General features: G+C 43.4%; 2 protein-coding genes across 2 annotated transcripts; one reads left to right on the forward strand and one right to left on the reverse strand.

Annotated features, from left to right (window-relative positions):
- Window positions 1–2,596: 2,596 nt before the first annotated feature.
- Window positions 2,597–3,541, reverse strand: LOC124528875 (olfactory receptor 2G3-like). Its single transcript, XM_047102724.1, has one exon. It carries the CDS (start codon window positions 3,539–3,541, stop codon window positions 2,597–2,599), a length of 945 nt encoding a protein of 314 aa, XP_046958680.1.
- A 17,350-nt stretch (window positions 3,542–20,891) lies between these two features.
- LOC124528958 (olfactory receptor 2B6-like) lies at window positions 20,892–22,013 on the forward strand. Its single transcript, XM_047102844.1, has one exon. It carries the CDS (start codon window positions 20,892–20,894, stop codon window positions 22,011–22,013), a length of 1,122 nt encoding a protein of 373 aa, XP_046958800.1.
- The last annotated feature ends 458 nt before the right edge of the window (window positions 22,014–22,471 follow it).

Consider the following 22,471-nt stretch of genomic DNA (forward strand, 5'->3'; position numbering starts at 1 on the left):
AAAACGGATTTAATGCCACAACACATCATTTCAGGAAGAATGTTGAGCCGATAACTTAAAAATCTAAATGTAATGAATAATTTTCTACAGGAAAACATAAATTGTCAAAATTCCCAGGAAGGAAAAAGCCTGAATAGAACAGTATATTTTTTTTAATGAGCTCAGGATTACTAATGTCCAACAGCGTACCCTCAGCATCACAGGCTGGATCTGTTCTGTGTGACTTCTAGAAAACTCAAAGAACCATTATTCCAGGCTTATTTAATCTCTTCCAAATTTAATAAGAAATAGAAAGTTGCCCCACTGATTTTATGAGACGAGTAAAATTTTTACGCATAAACAGAACACAGGTGACATAAGAAAATGATATTATTGGCCAACCTCCATTATAAACTCAAATACAGTTTTACATTTTACATAATTTTTATAAAAATTCTCAAAAGACATTTTGAATATAGAAGGAATATTCTAAAAACAACACATCACAGACAAACCCAGCTTATTCCAAGAACACAGATATTATTTCAAGGTAGAAAATCTATTGACACAGGAAGTATGTAATAGATTATAATAGGAGAAAAACAATGCAATCTTCCCAACAGTTGCATGCAGAAACAATGGGTACTTGCAGCATTTTAGCTGGGCACAGTTTCTGGCGTTCAAATCTGGCTACATCGTGGGTTGAATGGAGGATAAGCAATGAGGTTCTCATACAGTCAAGGTGGGGTTGTGAATCAATATGGTTACCTGCGGAAATCTTTGCCATGTCAGCGGATTTCTGTAGTTTCTAATGGGCATCTCCTTTACCTGAAGGCTTCCACATGTAGTTACTGACCACACAGAATCATTCCCACAAAAGTAGGTAAAAGCTGGCATCTACACACAAGAACGTTTATTGCAGCATGGTTGGAAAGAGTAAAAAACTTGAAACAATATAAATATTCTTAATAAAATGAGATACATGCATACAATTAAATAATCTGAGTATCTTTGTAACTAGTTCTTAAACTAGTGTAAGTGATACATGTAGCTTAATATTATTTATGTAAATTTAAAACCATTAATATCTATATAGTTTTACTTTAAAGTATTTTTAAATGTTTTTGGATAAATGTACACAAACTGATAATCATGGATACCTCTAGGTATGACTGCTAAAAATGTAGAAAATATATAGAAAATATTAAATTTTTTAATCTTATTGGGGACATAAGGATACCATTTTTATTAGTGCTTTCATTTATTGTCTATTTGAAATTATAACATTTTAAATGATTTGGGTAATCATACTGCTGATTAGGTATTTGGCTGTCCTAATCCATCTATAAAAATATTTAACTCTGACCACAATTAATCCAATTTCCATCAAATGTCAATCAAATTCTATCATATAAACAGAGAAATAGAAGCACTAGTTTGTATAAACAACACCTAAGGCACCTTGTCAATGTCTTCTTAGTAGATCATGTTTTTTTTCCTCCAATGAGGTCATTTTTTTTTAAATCATTCCATTCAACTTACTATATTCAGCTAGAGTTACTTATCTGTATTAAAATAATTGCTTAGGATTAATCTCTGTTAAAAGCATTTATTTTTTATAAAACCACATTTGTAAAACAATAACACATTGTAAGTATGTTGAAGTAGTCTCTAGAATTAAGCCAATAAGGATTTTGATAATATTTTTATAAATCGATAACTATTATGAATATAGGGAAAGCATGGCCAATATTTTCACACTTTAAAAATTACCCAGATTTTCAGCTGTGTTATCAGAACAGATAAAAACTTCATATTCAATATGAAGAAAAAAAATTTATAAATTCTATGAAGTTACAATATCTGTGAAAGGGAATGTTATAATGGCAAAGACAAACACTTTTATTTATAAATAAATCTGCCTACTTTTGGGAGATTTAAATATTCACACTTAATGACAATACTTCAAATTGTGTTTATTTGCCCTCAATTCAGGTATAGCACTAAGGGGTCAATCGAGAGATTGGGGGCTGCTCTGTGGTAACAAGAGACGTGTAGTAGAGAAGCAGTCACGTTGGTCGTTCTCCTTGGAGACTTTCTCTGTGGCTGGGAGAGATCAGAATGGTCCCGGGTGCATGGAATCCCAGACGCCCTGCTGAATACGTGAGAATCAACAACCCCTGATAAGACAAACCGTCAGGTAGCTGTGGGTGTGCAGGGCCCTAACCGGCCGGCGAGCTGCAGACGCAGCCCCTGCTGCAGAGCCCCGTCCTCAGCTAGACCCACCTCGTGACCGGTACGAGCTGGAGCTGCCTTCTGTCTGCTCATGGCGATAGTTCGTTACCAGAGCAATAACTCCGGGATTCCTGGAAGTATGATTCATGTGCACATGCTCCTGCCTCTAAACGGGTTCACGTATACACAGAATCTTTACAAATTAGCCAGAAAAAGACACATAACAGTTCGGGAAAGGAGGATGAAAAGAAGGGCTTAGGGTAGTAACTTCAGGACGCCATTGAAAGGAAATGTCACACCTGTTTTACTGCGGAGCCGAAGCTGTGACCCTTAGACGCGGGATGTGTAAGTCCTCGGCACCTGGGGAATGGCTGAGTACGTGTCACGGTTCCCCCTGATGTGGGTCCCTCCACAGCAGTCTCCTCAGAGCCCACTTAACCTCCTTGTTTCTCAGCGTGTAGATGAGAGGATTAAGCGAGGGCGTCACTACAGTATAGAAGAGGGTGAGGAATTTACTGTGGTTCTGCGTGTACTCGCTCTTGGGTTGGATGTAGACAGAAATTATAGTCCCGAAAAACAAAACCACAACCAGCAGGTGGGACCCGCAGGTCCCAAACGCTTTCCTCCTGTCTTCCGTGGACCTGATTCTCAGCACGCTCCTGGCGATGCAGCCGTAGGAGACCAGAATCAGCCCCAGCGGTAGGACCACATAGAGGACGATGGCTATGGAGAGCTCGTTCTCCAGGAAGGTGGTGTTCACACAGGCGATTTTAATCAGGGCGGGCTCCTCACACATGAAATCATCCACCCTGTGGTGGTTGCAGAGAGGCAGCTGGAAGACGAGGATGGTCTGAAGCGTGGACTCCACAAAACCACTGCTCCAGGCCACAGCTGCAAGCTGCCGGAGAAGCCTGGGGTGCATGATGACGCCGTAGCGCAGGGGGCGGCAGATGGCATTGAAGCGGTCGTAAGCCATCACCGTCAGGAGGATGCACTCAGCGGAGCCCAGCCCCAGCGCCACATAGAGCTGGAGCACACAGCCCGTGTAGCTGATGGTCTTCTCGGGGCCCCTGAGATTCACCAGCATCTGTGGGACAATGCTCGTTGTAAAGCAGAGGTCCAGGAAGGACAGATTCGACAGGAAGAAGTACATGGGCGTGTGCAGCTTGGGGTTCAAGAAGGAGACCAGGATGATGGCTGTGTTCCCCACCAGCGTCAGTACATATATGATGGAGATGGCCACAAGGAGGACCTTCTCCAGCCCGGGCTGCTCAGAGAAGCCCAGCAAGATAAACCCTGCCGGGTTGCTAGAATTTGTCCCTCTCATTCCTCCCTACCTGAGAGTCACCTTTCTTTGTCATTCCTGTTTTATTCCTGTGGGAAGAAAATCAGGTCTCATAACCACTGGAAAAATAACAAAGTGAGTGAAATGAGCATTTGGACACTGGAATTAGAGAAACAACAGACAAAGATAAAATTATGCAAACTAACAAATATAATAGGTTGACTTGTTATCCGGAAAGAAAGACAAATATATTCAGTCATGAAAATACTAAATGCATTGAAAGGAAATATACAAACATAGGAGAGACATTAGAATCATATACTGAACCGGATTTGAGATTTATATACCAAACCACCTGAGGATTAAAATACACAGGCCATCAATGCACACACTGTGAAAAAGCAGAGAAATTGAAAAGGTGATTGGTTTATATAGACATGTGCTAGACAATACATGTAACAGATAAGTTGAAAGATCCATGTAGTGAGCAAGGGTCTGAGAGAAGGTACACAGAGTTGGAGACACATAGAATTTTCATACAGGAGCAGTGAGACATGGTTATCATTCATATTCATTGTGTTTCTATGAAGCAAATAATTACTGACCTGATAACAGCGTTAAGCAAAACTTCTGTGATCTCCCTATTTGAGTCATAGGGCTACTGTCTTCATGAATATTGCTGTCTAGGAAAGTCTAATTCACAGTCCCCAACAAGCACACTCTCTCCCCAGTGGGTCCTAAGTCCACACGCTTTAATATGCTTTCACTACAAGAGCATCTGAATTCAGTCATCTAATGCAATCCACTGACATTTCACAGAGTAAATGGTGTAAAATGCATCAGTGTCCTTCATGCTATTAGCCTGCAGAGATTAGGAAGTGCAGTTAGGAACATCGGTCCCTCTGAATGCTCGGTCCTAGCGTTTCCAAATGACTGGGCAGATGGATTACCTGTGGGTCAAACCTAAACAGGTTTCTTACAATAAAAAAACAAAAATATCCAATGAAAATCCTCTTCAATATCCTGACCAGAAAATATAACTGTATTTCTAAGAACCCTCGGCCATTATAGCTGATCTTAGGCGATCGTCATATAATCCACTTTAAGGAGAATAAGTTGTTTATTTTCCTCAGTATCCATGGCAATCATCAGCTGCAGTTTGAACTCTGGTTGAGTGAAACTGCTGTGTTTTGGGTGAGTTCAACCATCCTTCTAGAATTGAAACAAAGGAAGGAAACTAATTGAAACAAAGGAAGTAGTCACTGTGTTTACCATATGTCCCTGTGACCACGTGGTTTGGTGGTAAAGTAAAACCCTGAATTGTGTGGTACAGAATTGACTTTGGTTTAGCTGCTAGGTTTCCTCCCCCAAACTGTGAAGAGGGAAAGCTTGGGGCTGCTGGGTCTACAAGAAACACAGTGCGTGGGGGTCCCACTTGGCCCGATGCAACTCTACATCACCACAATTTTGTCCTGGGGTATTTCTGCTCCAAGAATAACCCACATTTTCCCAGGTGAGTCCATACTGAAACTCTCTTTTCACATTTCTGTGAACCAAGATGCCAATGAGGGGATTTATGTCTGCAAAGAGAAGGAGAGAGTCAATTTTCCATGACTAAAAATATAGTGGATGTTGGGACACATGAAAACCTCATCCTGTTCGCTGCTAAAGGGAACCAGCTCTGGATGGCCTGGACTTTTAAAATAAACTTCCTTTATCTTTTTCCACACATGAGAAAAACAGCCCTACCTTCCAGTAAGAATGTCAATCCAGAAGCTGTTGGAGGCTGTGATGAAAAGTTCAATCTTGATCAGAGTTCTGGGACAGGCAGCAGGGAATCTGCGTGTGGGCAGCCTATAAGCTGTGATCTCTTGGCTCAATCACCCTGCAGGTGGATGGAGGTTGGCGAGTTCACTCCTCACACATTGCTGGAGCTCCTTCCCAGGCAGCGCCCCGTCTATATCACAGGGAGACTCCCGTCTCTGGAGAGAGAAGGGCCTTAGAGGCTTGCACTTCTGTGTCATTGGGAGGCAATCAATCCTATGCCACTTTCTGAACATACACACATGCACGTACACACGCACTTTGCTGTGAAGGTGTCTGTAACCGGCCCTCTGCTATCATGGTAGCCTCCCATCATGAGCTCCGGGATGGAGGGGCAGTGAGAAGAGTCTTCCACTCTAGGCATCGTGGAGTTTGCCAGCCAGAAAGGCCACGCACCTGCTTCCATCATGTGAGGTGCTGTCTCCTTGCTTCCAACAGTAAGATGCAAGAGGAGAGACATAAACTGGAGGTGAAGGAATCAGAACTTGAAGATTTGGATAATCCTCATTCATCTCAGAAGAAGACAGGATTACACCAGCAGCGACACTGATAAATTGGACCAACGGGCACAGAGATGAAAAAAAGAAGGCAAGGTTGTCAGACTCTTGGGTTTCTACAGGCTGGGAAATGGGGCAATGTGGCTGTGAAGGTGTTTTCTCCTTCAAGAAAAGTGAAGAATGACCCTGAAGACAAATCAGGGCTCGGGGGGCTGCCCGGAGGAGGGGGACACAGCTGTCCCCTGTGCAGCCTCAAAGGGTGGGAGCAGCTCCGTGGTGGACGCTGCCTAGTCAGGGGTCAGCCCGGCAGACACAGGGCCAGCATGATGCCCTGTGGACATGGAGGTCAGAGCTCATGACAAAGAGGATTACTGCAGAGCCTTAAAATTGAAAGGAGTGTGTCTCCTGTTTTCTGGGCACTCGGGCTCTGCAAAAGGTGCACATAAACCATCTTCGAGGCCACAGAGAAACTGATATCAGGGAACTGTCTCCTTAGCCAGCAATGGTGTTGCTCCTGGTGACGGGGTTGATTTATAATGGCATTTGGAACATGTGGATTCTGTTCATGCCATGATTCCATGGACATGATTGTTATTAAAAATAAATCTTAAACATTTGACCAAAATAATAATGATAAAAGTACATAAACTATGCTACTCTCTGGAGGTGATGGAAATACCCGCTTTGAGCTCGCCCTGGGTCTTAGTACTTATTGAAATGGTTGAAATAAGAGTTCTAATCATCAAAAGTAAAAACATCAATCTGGGAGAAATTGGCATTTCATGTTAAACATTATTAGGAATATGCAGAATATGAGAATATTCCAGCCAAGACCCGCCTTCCCCGGCCGGTGCCCTAGACGGCCCAGCCCAGACCTGCCTTCTTTGGCCTATGCCCTGGATGGCCCAGCTCACTGTGCAGGGCAGTGTTGACTGAGCAGCCTGGGCTCTGCACGATGTGACTCTGTGTGAAGGCCAGCATGTCCAGCCGCCTGGCCCTGGAGGCGCTTTCGTGCCCGAGTGCCCCAGGCCAGTCAGGGTGCTCACCTGCACTACTGTGGTGACAGTGGTCGCTAATTTACAAGCTGTTGTGACAAGGAAATGTGACATTAGCCCAAGGCCACTTGCATATTAATAGAACCACCAGTAAGAATTCTACCTGTAACCACACACATGCTTCCAAACCTCTGGGCACTTAGACCTTCGTCACCCATTTAACATTCAACCTCAGGCTTTCAATCAAGTCTAAGGCCACTCTTCCTGCTAATTCCCCCAGCCCTGGATAACCTCCGCACGGTGCGGGGGGGGGGGGGGCGCACAGGCCCCACACATGCACGGGGTCCCAGCAGCACCCCTCACCCTCCTCACCTGCCGTCGCCCTAATTCACATGCTCTCTCTGCTCTAACACAACTGGTGAAGGCCTGGCCTGGGCTGCAGTCAGATGGGCAGTGTGGTCTGAAGGTCAGAGGTCATGACCTCTGCTGTGCCATGGTCCTTCAGCTTTACAGCAGAGCCCACCCACCCACCCACCCCAGGAGCTTGGCAGTCACCCTCCAGCCCAGGATCACAGCCACACTTCTAAAGTCTCCAAGCTGTTTCTTTCAGATCTTATTTTTTCTCCATGATAAGTCTGATTATTCTGTAAGAATTATTTTCCATACATGACCCCACTACTCTCACTGAAATGGCCCCTAATGATTAACAAATAAAGTTCCAGGTTCTCCACCATTTTGACCTAATTTATCTCTCCTACAACATGCCCTATTTATCCTATGATCAGCTTGTTCAATTAATATTTAAACACTCAGAAGTTTCTGAATATCTTTTCCTTTTATTGAGGTTATGAACCACACACCACATCTAGTTCTCAAAATCTCACCAAACCTCATCCTTGGATGAAAAAGCTTGGAGACTTTAGAAGTGTGGCCTTGATCCTGGGCTGATTGCCCATGACCTCATCCTCTGAACTGCCCAGTCATCTTTCATGTGCTAATCAGTGGATTTGTGAGAAGAAAGAATCTTCCAAGGAACTCAAGGTCTCAGTTACAGCTAGGGGAGAGACTCTGGGAAGTGGCAGGGAGTTCCTAGGGGATGAAAGGACCCATTACAAAAGGACTCCTGTGATTCTTGTTGCAATTGTGAATGGGATCAGTTTGTCTTTCTGTTGCTTCATTATTGGTGTATAAAAATGCAACTGATTTCTGTACATTGATTTTGTATCCTGCGACTTTGCTGAATTCATGTATCAGTTCTAGCAGACTTTTGATGGAGTCTATCGGGTTTTCCATGTATAATATCATGTCATCTGCAAAAAGTGAAAGCTTGACTTCATCTTTGCCAATTTGGATGCCTTTGATTTCCTTTTGTTGTCTGATTGCTGATGCTAGAACTTTCAACACTATGTTAAACAACAGCGGTGAGAGTGGATATCCCTGTCGTGTTCCTGATCTCAGGGGGAAAGCTCTCAGTTTTTCCCCATTGAGGATGATAATAGCTGTGGGCTTTTGATAAATGGCTTTTATGATGTTTAAGTATGTTCCTTCTATCCCGACGTTCTTGAGGGTTTTTATTAAGAAAGATGCCGGATTTTGTCAAAAGCTTTTTCTGCATTGATTGAAAGGATCATCTGGTTCTTTCATTAATGTGATGTATCATGTTGATTGATTTGCAAATATTGAACCAGCCCTGCAGCCCCGCAATGAATCCCACTTGATCATGGTGAATAATTCTTTTTATATGCTGTTGATTTCGATTTGCTAGTATCTTGTTGAGAATTTTTGCATCCATATTCATCTAGGAATAAACCTAACCAAAGATGTAAAAGATCTGTATGCAGAAAACTATAGAAAGCTTATGAAGGAAACTGAAGATACAAAGAAATGGAAAAGCATTCCGTGCTTATGGATTAGAAGAATAAATATTGTTAAAATGTCAATAGTATCCAAAGCAATCTACACATTCAATGCAATCCCAATCAAAATTGCACCAGCATTCTTCTCGAAGCTAGAAAGCAATCCTAAAATTTGTATGGAACCACAAAAGACACCAAATAGCCAAAGTAATTTTGAAGAAGAACACCAAAGTGGGAGGCATCACAATCCCAGACTTTAGCCTCTACTATAAAGCTCTAATCATCAAGACAGCATGGTATTGGCACAAAAACAGACACATAGAACAACTGGAATAGAATAGACACTTCAGAATTGGACCCACAAAAGTATGGCCAACTAATCTTTGACAAAGCAGGAAAGAATATACAATGGGAAAAAAGACAGTCTCTTTAACAAATGGTGCTGGGAGAACTGGACAGCAACATGCGGAAGGATGAAACTAGACCGCCTTCTTACACCATTCACAAAAATAAACTCAAAATGGATAAAGGACCTGAATGTGAGACAGGAAACCATCAAAACCCTAGAGGAGAAAGCAGGAAAAAATCTCTCTGACCTCAGCCACAGCAATTTCTTACTTGACACATCTCCAAAGGCAAGGGAATTAAAAGCAAAAATGAACTATTGGGACCTCATGAAGATAAAAAGCTTCTGCACTGCAAAGGAAATAAACAAAACTAAAAGGCACCTGATGGAATGGGGGAAGATATTTGCAAATGCCATATCAGACAAAGGGCTAGTATCCAAAATCTATAAAGAACTCACCAAACTCCACTCCTGAAAAACAAAGAACCCAGTGAAGAAATGGGCAGAAAACATGAATAGACACTTCTCTAAAGAAGACATCTGGATGGCCAACAGACACATGAAAAGATGCTCAACGTCGCTCCTCATCAGGGAAATACAAATCAAAACCACACTCAGATATCACCTCGCACCAGTCAGAGTGGCTAAAATGAACAAATCAGGAGACTATAGATGCTGGAGAGGATGTGGAGAAAGGGGAACCCTCCTGCACTGTTGGTGGGAATGCAAATTGGTGCAGCCACTCTGGAAAACAGTGTGGATGTTCCTCAAAAAATTAACAATAGATCTACCCTATGACCCAGTAATAGCACTGCTAGGAATTTACCCAAGGGATACAGGAGTGCTGATGCATAGGGGCACTTGTACCCCAATGTTTATAGCAGCACTCTCAACAATAGCCAAATTATGGAAAGAGCCTAAATGTCCTTCAACTGATGAATGGATAAAGAAGCTGTGGTTTATAAATACAATGGAATACTACTTGGTAATGAGAAAGAATGAAATCTGTTCATTTGTAGCAACATGGATGGAAGTGGAGAGTATTATGTTAAGTGAGGTATGTCAGACAGAGAAAGACAGATACCATATGTTTTCACTCTTATGTGGATCCTGAGAAACTTAACAGAAGACCATGGGGGAGGGGAAGGAAAAAAAAAGTTAGGGAGGGAGGGAGCCAAACCATAAGAGACTCAAAACTGAGAATAAACTGAGGGTTGATGGGGGGGCGGGAGGGAGGGAAAAGTAGGTGATGGGCATCGAGGAGGGTACCTGTTGGGATGAGAACTGGGTGTTGTATGGAAACCAACGTGACAATAAATTTCATGTTTAAAAAAAAAAGAAGAAGAAGGACTCCTGTGCTTTGTGAAGGAGGTTGGTCTCTCCTGTGAACTCTGGCAGCACATCTTGTATTTTGTAAGATCACAGACTCTGGAGTCAGATCAGCGTAGGTTCCAGAACCTGGGCAAGATATTTCTCCTCTAGAAGATAAGGTTTCCTCATCTTTATTGAGTGGAACAATAGTGCCAGTGAGTGATACGTGAAATGATGTGTGTAACGTGCTTGGTGGGGAGCCTGGCACCCAGCAGAGCTCAATCCACACTTACCTGCTGATTTGGTGAAGGTGAGAGCAGTGTGTGGGTGCGATGAAAACAGGTCTTAGTGCCTCACCCTTCCTGCCTGCCATGTGCTGGCTCTCTCCCCCCTGGACTCTGTCTTTACAATGTCCCATGATCTTTCTGGTCATTTTTAAGTGGTAAAAATGCCCACGTTTAAGTAATAAATATTCTCATGTCTGTGATTGAGGTGTCTGCCGTCAGGCCTGGTCCAGCTCGAGAACCTGCAGGGGAATTGAGAGCTATGAGGGTCTCTGTCTCCACCTTGTGTGTGCTACTCTCGCCTTAGGCACGGGCTGTGAACTTGCCAGTGGAAAACTGCGGAGGGAAAAGGACACGGGCGACAGCAAAGTTTACTCCATAGCTAAAGGCTGTTTCATTCAGCTTCTCACATTTATGTATTTTGGGGCAATTACTATAAATCCATTCATCATGTTCACTGAACAGTCAATATCTACCGCTTTCTCCCACTCCGTTAATTCCAGGCCAGAATGCTTGGCTTCCCCTGAAAGTCCTTCTGGAGCCTTCCTCTCCCTCTGCCAGCCTGTCAGGGGTGTGGACACCAGTCAGGCTGTGACCCTGAGAGACACAGATGGCAGAGCCCCTCACTGAACTTAAGAGACATATGAATGGGGCACGAGGGGGGCTCAGTCGCTTAGGCGTCCAACTTCAGCTCAGGTTGTGATCTCGCGGTCCGTGAGTTTGAGCCCCGCGTTGGGGCTGACAGCTCAGATCCTGGACCCTGCCTCGGGTTCTGTGTCTCCAGCTCTCTCTACCCCTTCCCCACTCATGCTCTCTCTCTCTCAAAAATAAACATTAAAGAAATTTTTAAAAAGGAAGAATGAGTAGAGTATGTATAGATGGGAATTGACAGTGAAAGGGGATGGGCAGAGGTATGAGAGTGCCCATGTGTTTGTGCCCAGCGGTATGTATGTGCGTTACTGGGGGTGCATTTATTAGAATTAGAAAGTATACGTGTAAACTAGTGTGTTCCTTGGGGCTCTTTTATATTGTTGTTATAGTATCACTTCCTTTCACTCTTTTGAAAGACCATTCTGCACCTGTGCTGCTGTTGGATGCCCAGACCCAGATCTGCAAGTATATTGTCACATGCTATGTTACATGAACATAAGGGTTAATCATTGACAATGACTTAATATATTTTACTTTCATGATTATTTTTCACAAGTAACAAAACAGTTTCAAGATGTGCAGTTATTATGAGGGAAGAATTGTGAAGCCTGAGGACATGTGCCCATTTGTCTTAAACATGACACACAGTGATGGTCTTTGGAAATATGCTTTGTCTCAGTGAGTGTATTTTAAACATTTTCATTTACAACGGGACTTTCAAAAGTCCATTACAAATCTCGGCCTCTTTAATCTTCTAGAAGGTAAAACATCTATGCTGAGGCCACTAACTTACACGCCACCAGGGAACCTCCTCTCCCCGACCCTTATCCCCATGTTGAGATTCAGCTACCCGGTCATCAACATGCAGGCCCAGAAGCTGACTCCTTCCTCAACACCATGCACCAGAACAGGCCAGGAGGTTGGGTGGTTTTGTTTTTTTTTTTTTACTTTGAACATGTTAAGATATTTTTATTATTTATTTACTTAACTTGAGTATATTTGACACACAATGCTACACTGGTGTCAGGCGTACAAGTGATTGGACAAGCTAATACGTTATACTGTGCTGCCCCAATGCATCACGGTTACAGCATCACTGTATGTTCTAAATGCAAATACCATACGATTTCACTCATGCATGGAATTTAAGAAACCCAACAAATAAACAGAGAGGGGAAAGAGAGAGAGAGAGAGGCAAACCAAGAAACAGACTCTTACCCACGGAGAACACACTGATGGCAGGTGGGAGGATGGGGGAACAGGTGATGGGGATGAAGAGGGCACTGGTCCTGAGGAGCACCAGGTGCTGCATGTGTGAAATCATTGTGTGCTACACCTGAAACTAGTGCTACACGCATGTTAACTGAAATTTTAAAAAATCTTGGAAGAAGAAAATAAATGCATCACGTGAATTTATATTAATAAGCTAGTGGACTAAAAGAGTTAACTAGTCCATGAAAGAAATACTTTTGAAATTATGTGTGCATAATGATTAAACATTTAGAACACAGATATAAACGATTAAACATTTAGAACACAGATATAAATGTTTATTACTTCCAAGAGCCAAATGTTTGCCATTTTGTAGGAAAAAGAACCACTAAAATCTCCAGAAGCTGACTGTCGTTTATATAACAAATATTCTTGGGGAAAGGGGTTCTGCCGGCAGCTCAGTGGGTTGAGTGTCAGACTCTGGGTTTCAGCTCAGGTCACGATCTCACGGTTCTGGGGACCAAGCCGCCCCCCGTGGGGCTCAGAGCTTTCAGCTTGGGATTGATTCTCTGTCTCCTCGCTCTCTGCCCCGCCCCCACACTCGCGCTGTCTCTCAAAATAAATAAACTTAAAAAAAAAAATCCTTGAGGAAAGAAATCACTTCAAAATTATGGTTGAGGAGCTGAAACGGTATTTACGTACATGAAACATCAATGTCGCTGAATCCTCCTCATTTACACGGTTTCTCATAAGCCACAGACTGAGCGCATTGCATCCTTCTAACAGTTCTTTCTCCCTTATTTACCTTTTTGTGTGATAGATTTTACCTCGGCTCCTGACACTCACGTCTCAGGAAAACTGCTTCACAACGAGCCTCCGGAGCCCTTCTGGTCCATCCGCTCCGGCTTCTGCGGGACCCCGCGGTCCCCCACCACTGTGACTTCAAGGCAGACGGCCCTCCCTCCTGCCCGCAGCTCCACCTGTTCCGGCGCGTTTCTCCACGTGCCCAACGACCCCTCCCAGCTGCGCCTGCTTTCCACCCTCCCCACCAAAACGCCAACAATTCCTGACCACCGCCATCTCTAACAACAGTCTCCTCTTTATCACAGGGAAAGCTTTCATTCACCTTGTGGTGCCCTGTAGACAGATTGGATCAGAGAATCCGGATTTATACTGCAAGGCTTCCTTTCTGAGCCCGTGGGATTTTTATTGAAGTGGGGTTTTTTTGTCTGAGTTCATTCGTGCGCAGTAAAAGAATGAGCTTATTACGTCGGGTCAAGGTGAAAAGGGGTGTAGTTTGTGTGGCCAGCCGCCGGAGGCCCCACTTCCCAGGCTCCTTTGTTTGCAGATCTTGATTGACTTAGGTAAACGAGACCCTTTGGGGCATCATGTCCTTCTGATGCTGCACTTTTAACTCCACTCCTGTTTTCACCGGAAGAGAGCAAACCCGTGACAGTCTAGACCCCCCTCCTTCAGTAAACGCAGAGCCCAGGCCCGCTCTCTCGGGGACAGCGAGGGACAGTGACTTGTTCCTGTTGGCCGTGGCTACAGGCATCTTGCGATCAGAGGAACCACAAGGCCCCTTCCGACCACAATATTGGTTATTGATAGGCTGAGACCAGCACAAAACAATAGGAAAAGGACCTGGAAAACAGTGATCAATAAATATCAGTTAACAGCTCTTCAGTCTTGTACTCTCCTCTTATTTGGATCCAATATGTGCTTATTATTTTCAATTGTTCTAACACAAATTCTTACCTAGTCAGTAATTAGATGCCCACTTATGCTTACATCTGAATGGAAAATCAATCACCCGAAAATATGGGTAAATTAATCCTTTTTTGGGTCTTTATAATATGGAAAAAACGTATGACTTATTTTTTCTCTGCATACTTATAGAAAGTGTGACACACATCTTTTTTTTTTTTTTTAATGCTTATTTGTTTTGAGAGAGACTGTGAGTGGGGGAGGAGCAGAGAGGAGAGAATCCCAAGCAGGCTCCACGCTCAGCAAGGAGCTTGACCCAGGGCTCGAACACACGACCCTGGGATCATGACCTGAGCCAAAATCAAGAGTCTGATGCTCAACCGACTGAGCGACCGGGTGCCCCTATATTTTTTTTCTTTTTGACACAAGGCTTTAATGGTGGTAACTGAGCTGAAGCTGTCATTGCATTGAAGGCATCTAGTCTATTCATTGTGTTTGGAATTACTCTCTACAGGAAACTGTGCTACTATTAACCTAGCCAACAATGAATTTAAAGTAGTTAACCTATGAAATAAAAATATCCTCCCCAATGTTTCCTGAATAAATACAAGCTGAAATGTAGCCATTGGCAAATGGCTATCACTGTTTGCAAGCAACATAAAATATTCTTATAAAATACATTTCTTCATTTGTGAAATAGTTAAAAGGTCATAATAGATACAAAATAAAACAAGAATGCAAGTGCACTGAATGCCTGTGTGTTTGAGAGATTCATAACAAAGCATAGACCTCCTGACCAGTGCCTAACACTTGGAAGAAAGACATAAAACTGCAAATACAAGGAATAAAAGAATCACTTTTCAGGCAAAAATGACCTGGACACACTGAGGCCCAGACCAGACAGCATCATCTCTGAATGATGGCTCCCAGCGATATACATCAGGAATAAAAATGATACTGCATACTACATTTTTATAACTGTACAAATCTTTATTGAATAAAAAGTTGAGATGGATTTTTTGACCTTAGCACACATTTGTCTATTGTTTTATCCTCATAAGCAGCAACATAAACAGATTTTTAAAACAGAGTTCTGATTAGGCACAGTAAATTGAACAAACATGTTGATTCCCGTTCCTTTCTTAACACCATAAAAATTACATTACATAAAAGCTGATGTGAATCTATAAGGACAAGCAGGCTGGAGAGGGACCGACAGCCAAGAACAGATGGATAAACTTTTGGAAGATGTGAGACGAGAAGGATGGGACGAAGCCAAGGAAGGGGGTAAAGCTGCTCTCAGAGGACTGGCGAGGCAGCTGGTAGGAGCCAGAACCGGAGCCTCAGGGCTGCCTGGGGAGCAGGCAGGTGTCAGCAGGATGCTCAAGACAGAAGGGTTTAGAAATGTGCCCTAATGTTTATAGCAGCACTTTCAACAATAGCCGAATGATGGAAAGAGCCTGAATGTCCATCATCAACTGGCGAATGGATAAAGAAGATGTGGTTTATATATACAATGGAATACTACTTGGCAATGAGAAAGAATCAAGTCGTGCCATTTTCAGCAATGTGGATGGAACTGGAAAGTATTATGCTGAGTGAGTGAAATAAGTCAGTCAGAGAAGGACAGATATCATATGTTTTCACTCATATGTGGAAGTTGAGAAACTTAACAGAAGACCGTGGGGGAGGGGAAGGGGGAGGGGAAAAATAGTTTCAAACAGAGAGGGAGGCAAACCATAAGAGACTCTTAAATACGGAGAACATACTGAGGGTTAATGGGAGGGTGGGGGAGAAGGGAAAGTGGGTGATGGGCATTGAGGAGGGCACCTATTGGGATGAGTACTGGGTGTTGTGTGGAAGCCACTTGGCAATAAATTATATTAAATAAAGAAATAAAGAAATGTGCCCAGCAGGCGGCTTGTGACAGGATAGAAAATACAGAGGCTGACAGGTGTCCTGTGTGGACAATCACATCGTTTCACTCCCACTGTGCCTTCTGCTGCCCCAAAGGTGTGATAGAAGGAGAAATAAAGGCTAATGTAAAGGAGATAGGAGCAAAAATCTATGCTGAATGTTCATTTTGGTGGCTCGCCCTGAGGAGTATAGATTGGCAATGCTCAGTAGCTTGGAAGAAGAAAATCTAGATCAAATTTGGGAGCATTTGTCTTGCTCCCTGTCTACGTGGCTATGATCTTGGGCACATTCTTTGATTTTTCTGAGTTTGGGGACTGCCATCAGCTAAATAGGAATAGTTAAAATGTGCTTCCCTAATTTATACAGTGGCTATGATTACCAAATGAATTAATAAATATCTTATGTTTATTAAATACCTTGTATGATATATATGAGTTAGAATGAACAGCCATTATGGGAGAGAAACATGTAAAAATCATTTTAGAAAGATGAATTTTGTGACTGAATGAAGTTCTTATTTTTCTCAGAATAGTGAGCATATGTAAGGAGTAATTTTACCTAATTCATAATCGATACTATAAAAATCACATGAACAACCACTAAGACCAGGTCTTATTGGAATGGATTTAATTTCCTCTGAGGTGACTTTCTGGACTTGCCCAAAGTTTGTACTTGGTTGGAAACTTTATCTTGGTTGCTTCTGAGGTTGTCTCACTTGCTGGTCCCTCTGGCTCTTCTGTCCCGGGCACGTTGGTGGCAGACGTTAATTATGCTGAGTCTCAGAGGCTTACACGGAATCACAGCATGCAGACTCAGGGGAAAGCGCTGCGGGGGGCTGCGGGGCCTGGGGATGGCCATAACTGGGAGCCGGTGCCTTGACCCTTCAGTAGGTGAGGGGAGCGGGGTTGACGCTGCACAGAGCCCAAAGGAAATCCAGACAGCAGACCAGGGTCTGGGAGTCACGTCTGAGCCTGAGGTCAGTCTTCCCCAACAGCCCCTCTCTGTCCCAAGCAAACAACCTGATAGATTTTACAGCCCAGCACCAGGTCAACAACGCAATGGTTTGGGGAGGGAAGGAGAGTCAAAATCAGAGGGAACCTTGCTTTGCTGCTCCATACAGTTGGGGAAGGAAGCATTCAGGAATAGAACTGTAGAGTAAAAAAAAAAAAAAATTAAAAAATATTGATTTCACGGCCACTGACATTTTTGTTTGCGAAAACAATGGAATTAAGAAAAGTGTATTGGGGTGCCTGGGTGGCTCAGTCGCTTGAGCCTCCGACTTCGGCTCAGGTCACGATCTCGCAGTTTATGAGTTCGAGCCCCGTGTGGGGCTGTGTGCTGACACCTCAGAGCCTGGAGCCTGTTTCAGATTCTGTGTCTCCCTCTCTCTCTCTCTCTGCCCTCCCCCACTCCTTCTCTCTCTCTCTCTCTCTCTCAAAAATGAATAAACATTAAAAAAAGAAGAAAGAAAAGGGTACTGATGTAGGATTCAAATCATATATTATTCAAATCTTTGCTTCTAAATTTACCAGATTTATGTGCTTGGGCAAGTCCTGTAGCCTCTTGGTGCCTGAGTTTTCTCTGTTCTATCATTTAAAAAAGTATTCTTACTTTAGGGGATTATTATGAGAACAAATGAAACATACATGTGAGGAGGGCTTATTATATGCACAAAATCGATTATATATACATACACAAAACTTATATACATTTATATATTATGGAAAGTTAGATATGAACATTCTGGTATTTGCAGATCCTTGTTATACATTATTCTGTTATAAGGAAAGCTATGGAGAAATGCAATTGTTTCCTATTAGTGTTGTTTACCTTTGGGACCTTGTATTTTCATGTAAATATCATAAGATGTGCCTTTTCCCCACTCCTCTAGACTGAAATTGTGATTTACATTACAAAGTTTGTAGATAATAAGGTACTGACTTCGTGTGGGAACCAACCGAGATCTGAAAGGCCCACCATTCAAACAAATCCAAGACTGTTTAGAACAAGGGAATCCAGTACATGGCATCCAGGCATGGCATCAGGCCGTAGGGACGATTCGTAGACATCACATTAAGAAGAAATATCTGAAGTGAATCACAGGAGAAATGAACACCAAAATATGGCAATAAAACACTTACAATGTTTGCATTACGAGTAATGTGGGCATATTTCACTCTGCCCTGGCTTCTCGGTCAGGGAGTAGAGAAGCAGCTGGTGTATCTAGTTCTGCGGTGACGAAATATCAGTGAGACCCACTGAGGCCATGAGTGAAAGGAAATCATAACGTCAAGATGCTGGAGTGATCTAACCCACCACAACCCCAGAGGGAAGCATTTCAGAGCTTCAGGCTTTAACTGAATTCCAATTAATTAAAAGGTGGGAAATACCCATCGTCTAAACTTGCTTCTAGAAGTCACACCCTTACTCTTGGAGAGTATGTATTAAGTCCAGTCGGAAAAGGGGCCAGGTACTAAAACAGGGATATAAGTATATACACACACATATATATAAGTATATGCACATAAAATAAAATGTATTGTGTGTCACAGGAGAATTACAAATACACTGTTCTGGAGGGTCAGTAAAGAGGGTGGGGCATACTTAGGAACCTTTTTAACCTGAAATGATGCTCACAGGACAGAAAGCAGTGGATGTTCCCACAAAGTGGGAAAGAGAAGTGGGCTGGATTGTGGGTACGTCTGGATGGCTGGAGCCCTCGAGTCTAAGGCTGTGTTGTGATATAGTGTGTGGAGATTCACTGAAGAATTCTGAGCTGTGCATGGTCAGGTCTGAACTAAGGAAAGACTTCTCCAAACGTACTGGGTCTCTATGAAGATGAGAACTTGTAAGTGGGGAGACCAGCTGGACAGCTAGAGACTATGGAACATGGAACTATATTCTGTGTCTGCTGTGATATGTTTGAGTAGATACAGATTTCATGGATCGATGTGACAGACAGTGTGAAGGAAGAACTGGTCCCACTTGACAGCCTGGGAGACAGGCAATTGCAATTCACAGATAAGGGTTCTGCTCTGGGCACTGAAAGAATTGTGGTTCTGTCCATAAAAAACAGACGCTGTGAGTGCGAGAAGGAGTCAGGTCTGGATTTAGTGATTCTGAGGTCTGGGCTTGAAGCAGACACGTTCCCCTGCCTTCTGTTGCCTTCTGTTACTCCCCTCTGTCTGCTTTCATAACCCAGTGGCAGCAGCATAGGACCCAGCCATGCAGGCACACGGATCCCACCAGTGGGGGGCAAGAGGAGAAGGAGGAGCAGAGGGGTTCCAGAGTTGTCCTCCTGACCCATCACCCATTGATTGCAAATATCACATACTCTGTGTACAGAAGTTAAGAAACTTCCAGTACGTTAGGGAATTCATGAGTAGGGAAAGAAATAATAACTATTAATAGCTACTGAATTATCAACATATGAAAAGAATTGAGTTACATGTGCCGTTTACACTGTATCACTCTGTCCTATGAGAAAATTATGGTCATTCTAAAGCTGAGAAATTGAACCACAAAAAAAGATGATGTGACATCTCCAAAGTCACACTCCTGCAAAATGGAATGGTCAGGTTTGAAGCAAGAAGGAAAATGCCTTTTATAAAATAACTAGAGAGAAATACAACACGAATTTGCCATAAATGGGAGCAAAACTGAAAGGAATTTGGGATTTTAGGGAATGGAAAAAGTACTCATTGGATTTTTTTTTAATTCCGCTATAGTTAACCTGCAGTGTAATATAGTTTCAGGTCTACAACAGAGTGACTCAACATTTACGTACAACATCCAGTGCTCCTCACAAGTGCCCTCCTTAATGCCCATCATCCATCTAGCCCATCCCCCACCCACCTCCCTCCATCAACCCTCACTTTGTTCTTTGTAAGTGAAGAGTCTGTTTCCTGTCTTTTTTTTGTCTTTTTTTTCCTTTTGCTCGTTTGTTTTGTGCCTTAAATTCCATATATGAGTGAAATCATATGGTATTTGTCTTTCTCTGAGTGACTTATTTTGCTTACATTCTACTCTCTAGCTCCATGCACATCATCCAATTGTTGCACAATAAAGAGCTGTGTGATCTGGATGGGACGGTGCAGGTGCACCAGGAGGCAGGAATGTGTGACAGTGAGTGAGAGAGGAGAATAAAGTTGGGGGGGTAAATTTAAATGGCTATCCTGAAGGGCTAGAAATTCATATTTAGCCCTGAAACTCAGGGAGCCAAACATCTGAACCTCTTTCTGGATGCCTCCCTCCCTCAGACGTAAAACTTGCCTCACATTTATCCAGATATTTTTCAAGTAACATTTTTTCAGCAAGCGAGGTTTTGAGGATTGTTTTGTGTGTATATCATCCTGTTTGAACTTTTTGTTTCTTCCCTATATTTAAAAATTTTCTGAATAGGATGAGCATTAGGCTGGGAAGGGGTGAGCGGCGTCCTAAAAATGCAAACTCCCATAACGTAAAATCTGTGCAGGGCAGTTCCCAGGAAGATTGTGACCAGGTTAGTCTAAGGAAGGTCATCACCTGCTGACCCTCAAGCTGACCTCTGTTTGACTTCTATTTGGGAAGCTCCACCTCCTCCCCACTCTGCTTTAATCTGTACTCCGTTGTTGTCGTTAAATATTCATAACATGTACAGGTGATGGAAGTTCTATGAAACTTTTTGGAAGATACAAAATCCCGAAAGGGGTGAGTAGCTAACCAGACAGCACCCACAAGGGAAGCCACACTTCCTATTTTGCTGGTGCTCTCCTTATTCCTCTCTCAAGGATCTTTCAGTGGTACATTGGCAATGTTGACTCAACATGTCACCTTAATCAAGGTGCAGGTGCAGATCACAGCAGAAATGGGAAGCCCAGTTCACCACCTCTTGTCCCTACTTCTCAGCAGCTCCCTCTTACCACTGACACCCGTGCCTGGCAGTGGGCACTTAGAGGTTCCAGCTAGCACTTCACCTGTCGGTGACAACATGTGGATCAACAATCAGAGCTCTCGAGATGACTTCATCTTACTGGGATTCTCCGACCGCCCCTGGCTGGAGATGCCACTCTTTGTAATCTTTCTGGTGGCCTACATCTTTGCCTTATTTGGGAACGTGTCCATTATTCTTGTTTCCCGCCTAGACCCCCAGCTTGACAGTCCCATGTACTTTTTTGTCTCTAATCTGTCTCTACTGGACCTCTGCTACACTACCAGCACCGTGCCACAGATGTTAGTCAACCTTAGGGGACCAGAAAAGACCATTAGCTATGGTGGCTGTGTGGCCCAACTCTACATTTTCTTGGCCTTGGGTTCTACTGAATGCATACTTCTAGCCATCATGGCCTTGGATCGTTATACTGCTGTTTGCAAGCCCCTGCACTACACAATCATCATGAGTCACAGACGCTGCATCCACATGGCGACTGGGACCTGGATCAGTGGCTTTGCCAACTCCCTTGTGCAGTCCACCCTCACCGTGGTGGTCCCACGGTGTGGACACAGGGTGGTGGACCATTTCTTCTGTGAAGTTCCTGCTCTTTTGAAACTAGCGTGTGCTGATACTCATGTGAATGAGGCTGAGCTCAACGTGCTGGGGGCGCTGCTGCTTCTGGTGCCTCTCACCCTCATCCTGGGCACCTATGTGCTCATTGCTCGGGCAGTAATGAGGATCCGCTCTGCTGAAAGTCGCTGGAAGGCCTTCAATACCTGTGCTTCACACCTGCTGGTCGTGTCCCTCTTCTACTTCACAGCCATCAGTATGTACGTCCAGCCTCCCTCTAGCTACTCTCATGATAGGGGGAAGATCATGGCTCTCTTCTATGGGATTGTCACTCCCACACTCAATCCATTTATCTACACACTGAGGAACAAGGATGTGAAAGCTGCCCTGGGAAGGGCACTGACCAAGGAGTTCTGGGTCAAGACAGGATGATCTCTGGAAAGGAGACCCACAAAGCAAGGAGGGATGTGTCAGCCTTTCAGGGAAGATTCTGGGCATGAAGTTATGAGACTATGCTGCATCATGTGTCATGAAGTTCACAGATGGAGCAGGACCAGAAAGGAGCAACAAGTCTGGGTGACCTCAGAGCTGTTTTCCACTTATGAGAACACCTGTCTTACAATACGAATCCCATAAGGTCATGTCACCTTCCTCCCCAACCTTGGCTACTAGTTAACCCTAACTGCTGGCTAACTTAGTTTCAGAGGGGAAATTGGTGCAATAACTAGGCAAAAATATATTTAGAAAATATAGAAAATATATTTGGCCTGCATTATTTCTAAATGAATCCCCAAAAAATTAGAAATAATCACGTATTTAAAAAAACAACAACCATGCCACTGCCATCTTGAGTCGACTTTAATCAACACACATTGACACCATGCAGTCAT

The sequence above is a fragment of the Lynx rufus genome, unplaced genomic scaffold (genome assembly GCF_022079265.1).
Source record: "Lynx rufus isolate CCGP_SWC_20201006 ecotype Redwood Valley unplaced genomic scaffold, mLynRuf1.p SCAF_6, whole genome shotgun sequence".
Lineage (NCBI taxonomy): Eukaryota > Metazoa > Chordata > Mammalia > Carnivora > Felidae > Lynx > Lynx rufus.